The sequence below is a fragment of the Tupaia chinensis genome, unplaced genomic scaffold (assembly GCF_000334495.1).
Source record: "Tupaia chinensis unplaced genomic scaffold, TupChi_1.0 Scaffold000406_1, whole genome shotgun sequence".
Taxonomy (NCBI): Eukaryota; Metazoa; Chordata; class Mammalia; order Scandentia; family Tupaiidae; genus Tupaia; species Tupaia belangeri.
Window position 1 is genome coordinate 1,996,840 of NW_006159908.1, and position 12,447 is coordinate 2,009,286.

The following is a 12,447-nucleotide window of genomic DNA, read 5'->3' on the forward strand; positions in this document are numbered from 1 at the left end:
ATTCCTGCTCTAAAAGAAGCACCTACACAGAACATTAGAATGAGGGTATAAGATTTCTGCTAGTGTCATTTCTTTAAGAGCACAGGCATATATTTATGAGGTTGACCCAGCAACCGGACTACTGTGTGGGGAAATAAAGTATGACAATCACAGTTGATCCTTCATTGGGAGGACTTCAGAGGCAACATTCCTAACCTCAAAGAAGAGAGAATGCTTTGGGTCACTTGGCTGCCAGTCTTCAGACTACATGAGTGGGATATTAAACCCTGGAAGTCCAGGGAAGGGACAGGCACTGGCCACTGTGAGTCAGAGAGCTGACTTCATGGTGTTCTGCTCAGTGAAGGGTGGAGGGACCAAATCTTCAGGGAGGTATGCTTTTCCAGGAGGAGTTCCAGAGGTTACTTCTCCACCCTGCCTCTTTTATTCCCTTAGGATCACTCATCTGACAATTTTTTGATTTAAACGAGCTGCTCTGGTCTCAACACCAGATGTAAGAGACCACATTATAGAAATATGTCTCAAGCACTGACTACTCCCTTTTTTCAGAGTCTGATCCAGATGTGTGTCGCTAAGTCCTGGCTTACTCTACACTGCTTTGGAACCAAAAAAAAAAAAAAAAAGCTTATTTTTGAGAGGGCAGCTGAAAAACTGAAAAGTGGGGCTGTTAACATAATTTTCTAATTTAGCATTGGTTTATTTTGTTTTATTAAAAAGAGTTCCTGTATCCCCATTTTATGTAGAATAATTGCTACTCAACATCAGTGGTTTTCTCACTGTGATTCCAAGTTCTAAGCTCCAGTTAAGGTGCCTTTGAAGTTGCCATGTCAGTAAAGAGCCTGATGAGAGATGGGACAAGAAGTGGCCTCAATTCACGAAAAACCAGTCCTTCATTTGTAGCATTTGCTACTTGATGGTGTGACTATTCCCAGCGTGGTTGGTTTAAAGTTACCACTGTGATGTCCTTAACGGAGAAGAGGTGCACATAATGTCATGTAATTCTGTCTGTTCTATGAAATGCAGAGATATAATATTATATTTACCCTAATAATCAATTATATAACACCACCCCTTAAACAGTGTACTCTCAACATTGTACAAAGACAGAAATTGATCAATATTTTAGAAGGCAGCATTATTATAGGTCAAATGAAAAACAAGTAGTAAGATTTATTGAAACCTATAAAAATTGCAATTCTATTATGCTATTGCATTGTGTTTTGAGCTACAAAAATTAGTTGCTAATAAACTTCTTAGTAGCACTAGTATTGCAGGCCAGCCAGTGGCATGGTGGATAAGGTCCCACATAGTCAACTGTGGTTTGAACCCCAGACCTGGCAGCTTGAAAATCATGCTGGGCACATGTGTGTGCATGCCCCAAATCCCAGGAAGATAATGGAGACAGTTACTTTTTTCTCCCTGTCTTTCTTTTCTCTCTGGCAAGTGCACATGCCCTATGGCAAAAACCTTAAAAAAAAAATACTACTAATATTGTATGATATGGATATATCTATAAGCCTAATAAACAGTAGTTCTAGTTCAGGTCATTTTTAATGAGAAAGCTACATATAGTTAAATAGTTCTAATTTGTATATTAATCTATAATTCATAAATATTTTATTTGCATTATGACATCACTTTCATTGTAATTCTTTTTTTTTGGAGAGGTTTTCGCTATAGTGAGTGTGCGCTCGCCAGACAGACAGAGAGAGACATAGAGACAGAAAGCGAGAAATCACCCCCCAGGAGGGGTGGTCATGCTGCAATCCCTTCTCCTCCATTCTCCTCTCGGGATCTTGGGCACGCACGCACATGCGCCCGGCGTGAGTTTTAAACCACTGGGTCCGGGACACGAACCGCGGTCGACTACGTGGGAGTCCAGAGACATAGCCATTACGCTAACTGCTGGCTCCCACTTTCATTGTAATTCTGTGCTCACACATACCAAACTTTTCTTTGAGAAAAATATAACATATGATTCTTAACTAAATATATACCTTAAAATTAAATATCTCCACATGAGGTATCTCTAAATTAATTGTCACAGTGTAATTCTTCATTAAAATAGATGAAAATCCTTATATAAGAAAATGTTATGAGAAGTAACTAATATTTAAATTTTGGGGATGCCACTAAAAATTTAACACTATCAAAGGTATGATTTTTATGTCAATAAAATTAGGGAACTATCTCTGCCTTGCCTAACTTACACAGTTGTTTTGGAACCTAAATGATATTTTGTTAGCAATAGCACATGGAAAAAATATATAGAGCATTCTAAATATATATGACATATTAATAAAATCCAAAATTTGGATTCCTGTGAGCTGAAAAATTATTAATGAGCGTAATGGTAGGTTGATGACAGTATTTAATAGATGTCAAGATAATGTTCCTTTCTAGACAAATGATACAATTTTTTAAAGCACGATAACAAGGAAACATTCCCGAGTACTCACAGTTCCAGGGCGCGGATATGGAATTCTACCCTGATAGGAAATCAGTTGATGATTGGGTCCTTCTTTGTGGGCAAAAGGCCCATTAAACACAGTCTGTATATCAGATAAATGGTATACACATACTGCTGATCCTTTAAAAACCGAGCTAAAGAAAAGAAAATAGAAACGGTCTATATCTTAACTTTTTTACATTAAAAAACAATTAAAAAGGTGATAAGTTTATGACAAAAATTCATATATTGTGGAAAAGATGTTATGGCACATGTACAAAGTTAAACATCTTCTGATGTTTTGAAATAAGACATTGATACACTAAAAAGCAGTAAAATATTTAACTTATCCATTGATGTGGTAGACAATAGTAAGCTGTAAGTTTTTCTCAGTGTTTTCAAAAAATAAAACAAGTGAAATAATTTTCTAAATTGTTACTAACAACAAAAACAAACTGTACTGATGATTTTATTTAAAAATATGAATTTTAATTCCAAATCGCTATGAATACAACCTATCATAAGTTAACTTGAGGAAATAAATCCCACTGATAGAGGCACAGAATGTCTTTTTTATATTAAAATGATTTTAATATGCGAGTATGCTCCCATGTAATCCTGAATACTAGTTGGTAAAGTCGAATTGCTTTTATTTATTATGTGTTTCCTGTTGCTCACAGGAAAAGAAAAAAGAAAGAAAGAAAGAAAGAAAGAAAGGAGTCTGAAAGAGATTCATTAAATGATCTTTAGTCAATAAAATCTCATAAAATCATTTGAATTCCTACTAAAATATTTTAATTATCACTAAAGTAGATTGACTGAAACCCGCATTTCTCTAATTTACATATTTATCTCAAATTTGATGGCTAATAGTAAGGCATTGCATTCTTATGAAAACAAACAATATATTATTAATCATTAGCATTGACAGAAATAAAAATTTTGAATATTTTTAATATTAAAGCTATAGATTTTTGGGATAAATAGAAACTAGGGAGGTGTATTTATTAAAACAAATATTTAAGAGGATCAGAATGTTACAACCTTTAGATAATCTTTTAATTGATTATCTAAAGAAAGAATCCCAAAATCCCCCATTACAGTTTGGATTGGTCCCAAGTCTAGAGTATTAGGTTGAATTCTAAGTAAAATTCCAAGGGTATATTTAATAAACAGAAATATGGGGACCAGCAGATGGCATAATGGTCACATCACAGGACTCCCACATAGTTGACCATAGTTCCTGGACCTGGCAGCTTGAAACTTAATACCGGATGCATGTACATGCATGCTCAAACCCTGAAAGGAGAATGGTGGAGAAGGGATTGCAGCCTGGACATCCCCCATCTCTCTCTGTCTCTCTGGTGAGGTCACAAGCCCTATAGCAAAAAAGACTCTCTAAAACAAACAAACAAACAAAACCAGAAATGTGTGCAGAAATGAGTGAAAATATTGTGGATTACCTTAAAGCATATACTATTATATTGTTGTTGTTTTTTTTTCATTTCATTTTCTTCCATACATTCAATCATATTATTATTTGTCTTACAAAATGGATGTTTCAACAGGTGAACATTTCTCCCTAGTACTGTTGATAACACTACGAAATATCTTCAACACATATTGTGATAGACATCCTAGAGGTACTAAAAATCATTAAAACTATTTTCAAATATATGAAGTATATAGACCATGATAACTGGTATAGTGTTTCATTATTTTCTAAATAGTTATCACTAGATAACTATACTATTAGGTAACTAATAGTTATCAATAGATTGTGCTAGAAGTAAAAAAATAAATATATTTCTGATTGAAATGCCAGGGTTTTTTTAGTTTTACTGTTTAATTGGTACATAGGAAACTTCATATAGTGCATACAATTTGGCGAGTTGAGCCATATGTACTCTGCTACCAGCACTATCATCAGGTAATAAACATACCCATCATCTTCAGCTACAAGAAATATTAAAAATTTCATTTGAATCACAAGTCCTCAGATTGTTTTCTAAACAAATATCTTAAATACTTCATTTCTGTATCATAATTTTTATTTCCATTTCTTTGAGAAAAATAGCATGTAATCATTAGCATGTAATCATCAATCTCTGTGGAAACTACTATGAAAGCATTAGTTCATCTTAAATACATGTATTATGGCAATCAGGCAAATGTAATTAAAATAGGAGGGCAGCATCTCAAGTGCTATATAAAATGAAAATTTTAAGAGAAGAAGGCTTTAATAATAATTAACACTACTCAATGAAGTTCATTGTGACTTATAAAATGTAATCATTTAATAATTACCTTGATGTTGTAAAAATGCCATATACTAGTGTCGTCCTCGGGTTATCAGTTTCCAGCAGAAACACATCCTCTATAAAAGGGAAAATACCATTCTTTAAAGTTCTCAAATTTTAACAGTATGTCTTAAATGATTATAAGACAATAATTTAACTATGTAAAGTACTATTCAGAAAAATATTCCTATAACAGAATTAAAATTTGAAAACAACTACTGATTGGCACAAGGTAAAATCAAATTAAATATTATGCAGACACCAATGGGATTTATAAAGATCCTTATGGAAATCATACTAATAATATTAAGTGTAAAAAACATTATTATATATAATGTAGACTAAAATCATGTAATTCTTGAAACGATAAACCAGAACACAAGAATAGGATTCACAATGAGTGTCTTTGGGTAACAAAGCTACATAAATTTTCTAGTTGCTTCTTTGTTTCTGTATTTTCTAAATAGGCTTTACAGATAATACTATTTTTTTTTTTTTAATTTTAGAGAGACTTGTACTAAAGGGTGTGTGTGCTCTCTGGCAAGCCAAGAGAGACAGAAAGCAAGAAATCCCTTCCTCCCCAGGGGAGATGGCCATGTTATAATCCCTTCTTTTCCATTCTCCTCTCCGGACCTTGGGCATGCATAGAGTTTAAGCCACTGGATCCAGGACTTGAAACTTGGTTGACTATGTGGGAGTCCAGTGACATAACCATTAAAAATCAAATTTAAAATATATTACAAATATTATTTACCATGACAAATATCTATTTCTTTTTAACCTCGTTATAAATTAGAACATGGAAAATAAACTTTTTCACAACCTTTTTTTAAATATAAAGTAAGACTTTTTTGGCTTCTGGCTTAAATTTCCAGTGACACTTTTATTTAACAAACAATTGTTATAACAATTGTTTATTAATAAGCTTAATATTAAGGTGAAGACAAAGGTGTATATAGTAAAGCACAGTAATAAGTAACAACTTGAAAACAAACTTGTGACAGAAAACCTCAATGGATAATCAACAGCCATGATTTTAAGGAAGTTCTGGCTTGGTGACAATTTTACAGATAGAATTTCTGCTGAGGAATACAAAAACAGATGTATTTTTTAAGTTAGCAATGATTTTACCTTTAAGTAATAAATTAATAACCATCAGTTTTTCCATATGCAAATAAAGGCTGGCGATGTCTAGTTCTTCCCAAAGCACTAGAAAGACTGCAACATACACATACTTGCAAACAATTTAGGAAGAAATAGTGAATGGAATGAGTCTTACAACTTTTTTCTAGAAAAGCTGACACAGAAAATTTGTTTCCATGATTAATATACAGCTTTTAAGAAGAACCATTGTCTATTTCAGGTTTTTAACTGTTAGAATCACTACATTTTTCCATATTGTAACAGTTTTATTCTTTTTTATTTTGTATAGCCAAAGTTCACATGCATTCATCAGAGAGCGAAAGAGAAAGCACTCCCTAATGTGCTGTGATCACACCACGATCCCTTCTCCTCCATTTCTCCATCTTGTGGGATACAGGGCATGTGCACACTGGTGCCCAGGATATTTTCCAAGTCACCGGGGCTGGGACTTCAACTGCCGTCAGCCACGTGGGGTTAGCTCCCTATGCACAGGACTTAACCATGGCACCACAGAGCTGGCCCACAGTTTTATTTTTATCTCATTATTGACCTCAAAAATCTATGACTAACCAGCCTTTTACATTTTAAAGGATTAAGACAAAAGAAAAGTAATTTCTCCATAGTATTTAGCAAATATAACATTAGGATGCCAAGTTGCTCTGATTACCAAGAAACAATTCTCAAACTGATAGTCCTTACTTGACTTGAAAAATATAAGTCTCCTCACATCAGGCTGTGGATACTTAGTCCCAGAATCACCCGCCAGAACTAAGCTGGGCGCACAAGCCTCCTAATTCCCACTCTATCACTTTTCCACTTGAATTTCATTCTGACATTGGCTGCAATTATAAATATATATAGCTATATTCTCATACAAATATCAAATCAGAACATGAGATATTCTTATAGTCATGAAAGGCTCATTTATAAAAATACAATAGATCACTGCCTATATATAAATTAGAAAAGTACTTCTTTCTCTCTGTCTCTCTCTTTCTCTCAGACATATACACATATGCACGCACACACACACACATGAGTCATACATACAACATAGTAAATTTGATGAACTGAATGTTTCTGTAGTGTAGTCTGGGGTGAAATAAATTTTAAAAATACTTAAGAAAATGTATGAGCAGTATCCAGATTATTTTGATAGAAATTGGCACATTATTTATGCTGAAACTATCCATGGAAAAATACATCCTCTTCCAAGCTTATTAAAATGTATAGGCATTACAAGCTTTCTTTTTGAAACTTTTTTTCAGTTTCACATCCACATACCTAATTCATCGAAGTGTGTTTCTGGGCCGTCTTCATCCGTTACTGAGCACACCAGTCTCGCTTTTAAGAAGGTGGTCCACTTGTTTACAAGGCTACGCAGTCCACCAGTGTCATTCTGAAATCAATTGGCAAACATAAATTTTAGTGTCTTAGAAATTCAGCTTGGGTTCTGAGTATTTGGAGATGCACTATGATCTAGAGAATGGAAATAATGAACCACATCTGCATGCCAAAAGCCAAAGAGGAATATTCAGGATATATAGTATTCTATAAAGTAACTACAGTTATACTATTATTCTCTTCTATTAAGGTATCAGTTGGAAATCAAGAAACTAATTTAATATGTACCCTAAATTTTTCTAATTTTAACATTACATGGTGTATTTAGAAAATGTGATGTAGAATAAATAATTCAGTTTGTCTTTTCTTGTTAATTCATTGTCTTTAATACAAAGATAAATTACTATATACAGTGAAGATCGCAAATTCAACAGTGGAAAGATTTGGTATATCCTTACACAAAATGGTCCCTAATATTTCACTTTCCCTCCCTGATTTTTCTGCATTGTCTTTTAATCCTTGGTATTTTTAATTGGATGCTTTCTGTCCATATGTCCCTGGCCAGGATAGGAAAAATGGCTTCTGGATCATTCACAAGTCTCTATAGATGACAGTTTTCCCCCTCTGTATCCACAGGCCTCTCACCCTCTTTGCTGGTTTTTCTCTCTTGTTCCATATAGTTTAAAAACAGTTGAGCCCTGTGATCAGTGAAATAGTGTATTATTTAAAAATAAACTATCTAAAACATTAGAAGAAATATTTTCACAACGGATGCTAATCATAAGTCAAGACAAGTCTGTCAACTCCTATATTAGAGGAATCCATGAACTTCTTTTTGTCGCTATTGATACAAAAGGATATTTGGTTACTATCTATAATGAAAACTATAGTTTACTAAAGCATTTCTTAATTTTCACTGCTAAAGACAGTCCCTCAATAATTATCTTTTACTAATATTTGCTGTATTTTGTTCAGAAGAATTATTTTGTTTCTTTGGTAATATAGAATTTAGCTATTTGTTTTAATACCAGCATAGTAAGTGGATACGCAATAATTAGTCAAAACTGTTCATGTGTAAAACCACGACCAAAAGATCTCTTTAAATGAAGAGCTCTAGTGAAATAGGATATGTGCACCTCATATGACTGATGCGAATAAAGATTACATTGCATTTGTCCACATTTTATTTATTTGTAACAGTCAGTAATAAAGCAGAAGATTAACCATTACAAAAATAATCATTTATAGCATTTGAAGTTCTCCGTCGCTCTTCATATGGGAACAACATTAATACTTACAGGACATATTCTGGCAATCATGGAATGAATCTGTCTTGTGCTCCTGTTATTGTCTGTCAGTTTCTCTTTGAAGAAGAAGTACACCTTTGCATCATTTGGATCAGTGCCATCTGGGATGACATGTGCATCCACAAACATAGGTTCTAGAAACAAACACAAAAACTAGCTCTACTCATGATGAAAATCCATCTACTGTTGACCACATAGGCCACAGTTGCACGACTTCCCATCTTCAGTACAGAAGAACAATTCAATGTTCATAGGCAGCATTTCTAAAAGCAGTCATTGTATTCACTCAACATACCACATTTGGAATGTCAAGGACCACAAAGTATAGCAAGACTATGAGAGCTTAAGCTATTTTTCTCCGTCTGTAATATGTTTTGAAAGTGCAGAAAATGCAAAACTTCTTTGTGCACTGATGAGTTTTAAAATATTGAAAATCTTTTCTACCAATTATTTTCCATGGAGTATGATTTTTATTTTATTGAAAACAACGTTTGTTTTTCAAACTGTGGTTTTCGATCTAGTGTCTATAAACTCAAATTCATTGAAGCAGAAAGAGGAGTTGGGAACCTAAGATCTGAAAAACACATATTTCTTAAAATACAGCATATGAAATGAACTGGAAACCTTTTTTTTTTTTTTAAATGCAGTCATTTGAAGACATACAGGGTTTCCTTATTTTAAGAACAAAACAACTTTTAGAAAACTATATTTCCAGATGTACTGGAGGAATAATTTGAAGAAGTAAATGGACAATCAATGCTTTCTTGTGCTGGCCTATCAGTGAAAAAGATGCTTAACTGTGATGATTCATGATAACTGTACAATGTTAAGTGAATTGCCAAATTTAGGGTCAGCTAGAAATTTCCCCAGGGTTAAATGATATGAATCTTAATGGTTTCTTCTTCCTGAAAACTCCAAAAGATTGCAATTATACTGAAAAATCAAATGAGTACCTTTTTTTTGATGTAAATTCCACATGATCACAAGAATTAGAAACAGTTGAAAATCAACAATTGTAAGATTATCATATCTGTAATTTTTAATAAACACTAGTCAAATCATGAAAAAGATATTTATGCCAGTTTTACAATTTTAGAATCTAAGTTAAAATAATTAAGAGGACCAGCATTTGGCGTAATGGCTATGTCGCTGGACTCCAATGTAGTTGACCACAGTTCAAGTCCGAGACCCCATGGTTTAAACTCACACCGGGTACATGTGCATGTATACCCAAGATCCCTAGAGGAGAATGAGGAGAAGGGATTGCAGCATGACCATCCCCTCTAGGGGGGTGATTTCTCACTTTCTGTCTCTCTGTCTCTCTCTCTGTCTTTCTGGTGAGTGCCCGTGCCCTACAGCAAAAACCTCTCAAAAATAAATATATAAATAAATGAGACAAATAAGAAAAAGTTCCTGAAACACCATATTCATTATATGTAAATGTCACACATTTAGGGTGATTTTTAGAATTGGCATTATTAAAATACACGTTAAATGAATTAAAAAGCATAGTTAACTGGGCCAGTTCCACTGCTTGGTGTTAAAGGCAGCCAGGTCTCACATGGCTGACTACACAGTTTGAATCTCAATCCCGGTGGCTTGAAAAACATGCTGGACACAGGTATGTGTGTGCTCCAATCCTAACAGGGCAGAGACATGGAGGAGAAGGTACTGCGGTGATCATGCCCCACTGGGGAGTGAGTTCTCTTAGTCCCTCTCCCATTCTTTCTCTGTCTGTCTCCTGCAATTAAACTAGAGAAGATGGTTGAGTATTAGCATACTTGATAAATACCCTGTCATTTTTATTTATTCATATTCATATTATTCATATTCATATGACAATTTTATAATTATCAAAAAATAAATTGGGGGATCAGCAGGTGGAGTAATGATTACATTGCTGGACTCCCACGTAGTCTACAGTTCAAGTTCTGGACCCGGTGGCTTAAAACTCACACAGGGCACATGTGTGTGTGTGCCAAGAATCTCAAGAAGAGAATGGAGAGAAGGGATTGTGGTATGGCCGCCCCCTCTGGGGGTGGGTGGATTTCTTGCTTTCTGACTCTCTGTCTCTCTCTGTCTCTTTGGTGAGCACATAAGCCCTATAGCAAAAATCTCTCTCTAACCAAAAAAAAAAAAAAAAAAGAATTGGAATATGATATGATCTATAGGCTATTTAAATTATTTGCTTAACCTAAATATTAAAAATTACAGTGTATAGAATTATTATCATTCATGTCATGGCCTGGTATTTTAAGTTTTATCCAGTTTTCTGAATTGTGATAATAGAATTAAATAAATTAGTTTAAAGCATGATAGTAAAAAGAGAAATGTGGGAAATGTTTCCTTACCACTTAGCCATTTGGAATTGTGTTGATCAGTTCTGACTGCATTTCTCTTGGTTAAACTTCGAAAAATAGCAGCATCTGTCCCCATGAAATCTATGTACATTCCAGAGAAAAGCTCTTCATCTGTGAAAAAGTAATGTGGAGTCAACAGATTGGTTTTTAAAGCTATTTCAAAATTCAAGGAGCATTTATTAGTAGATCATCACACGAAGTACAGCACATTTTTAACTGGTTTCCCTTGTCCACCAAATTTAAAAATTGGATAAATTATAATCTGCTCATTGCCTGTATCATTCTTACTATATCTATTTGTTATATCAAAGCCAAAACAACTTACTCTATGTAAAACTAAATCTCTCTCTCTGTACTTTATACTAAACATCATATTTTAAATAGTGTGCATCTAAATGGACGTTGAATAAAAAATAAAAAGGGAGCTTATCTGATTATTTTATTTTACTAAGGAAACACTGGAATTGTCAGACAACTTGTCAATCATTAACCAACTGGAAATTAGAATTAAATCACTTAACATCCTGAGTCTCAATCATCTCATCTATAAAATACGGCAACTGGATTATGACTTCAAAAGTTCTCACCACATATATTGAATTCTGTAATTTTACTAAATGGATTGAACATAGTTTTTTTTTATTATTACTGTTTCATGACATGGAGGTCACACTGAAATTGCCAAAATACTAGTAATGATTAAAATATTCAATCATTAATTGTAGATATTTTTATTGCTTCCTGGCCTGTTGGCTAAGATTGAGCATTAAAGTACATATTTTGATCTTTAGTTCTAGAAGATTCCTGGGAAGGTAAACAAAATATTATCAGAACTCAGGTATAAAAAAACCACATATAGTGACAAAAATTCTTTAAAAATTTAAATAAATGATTACTAATGGCATACTCTATTTTTAATCTGCATATACATAGCATTAGACACTTAGCTCCTTTTTAAAGACTCATATTACTTTTTATGTTAGTGGGAGCATTACTAACATAAAATGTAATCAAACTTTCTAGCATTGAATTCTTAGAAGCAGTGTAGCCCTTGATTATGAAACCGTAGCTAAACATCTATTTTTAAATGAATCAAAGTTATCGGGTCTGGCCTACTGCCAAGCAACTTGTGTTCTTTGGTGTTCTAGGATTTCTTTTTGGCTACCTTCAGAATTTGGTCATTTTGAAGTCTCTAAGCTCACACTGTTTAGTAACAGGCAATACCACTTGGCCCAGGACAGAATGGAGAATGGAATGTACTGTACCTAGCATGTGCTCACCAGGATTTGAGCTGGACCCCTACCAGTTAGCAAGTTGGTGTGACAGGCATTTCCTCACCCAGTTCTCCTTCCCAGTAGAAATCCGAAGCCCATGGAAACAGATTATAGGGAGATAACAAAAATGTGCAAGAAGATATTTTTGAGCAACTAAACTTGTTTAAAATTCTGTGAACATTTGTGGAGTATATGCACACATAGATTTGACTGTTTAATTGAAATAACATAATTATTTTGCAGTTTTGTTATACTCAGTCTTAAAGCTGTGGA

The 12,447-nt window shown here is 33.9% G+C and overlaps 1 protein-coding gene across 1 annotated transcript in view; it reads right to left on the reverse strand.

The window, feature by feature from the left end:
* Positions 1 to 12,447, reverse strand: part of SEMA3C (semaphorin 3C) — a 194,960-nt gene that overhangs the window by 56,278 nt on the left and 126,235 nt on the right. Inside the window, exons 7-11 of the mRNA XM_027774140.1 lie at positions 10,892 to 11,011; positions 8,532 to 8,674; positions 7,174 to 7,288; positions 4,754 to 4,823; positions 2,457 to 2,601 (exon numbers count right to left, since the gene is read on the reverse strand). Of these exons, the coding sequence (XP_027629941.1) occupies positions 2,457 to 2,601; positions 4,754 to 4,823; positions 7,174 to 7,288; positions 8,532 to 8,674; positions 10,892 to 11,011 (593 nt within the window). The remainder of the gene's footprint in view (positions 1 to 2,456; positions 2,602 to 4,753; positions 4,824 to 7,173; positions 7,289 to 8,531; positions 8,675 to 10,891; positions 11,012 to 12,447) is intronic.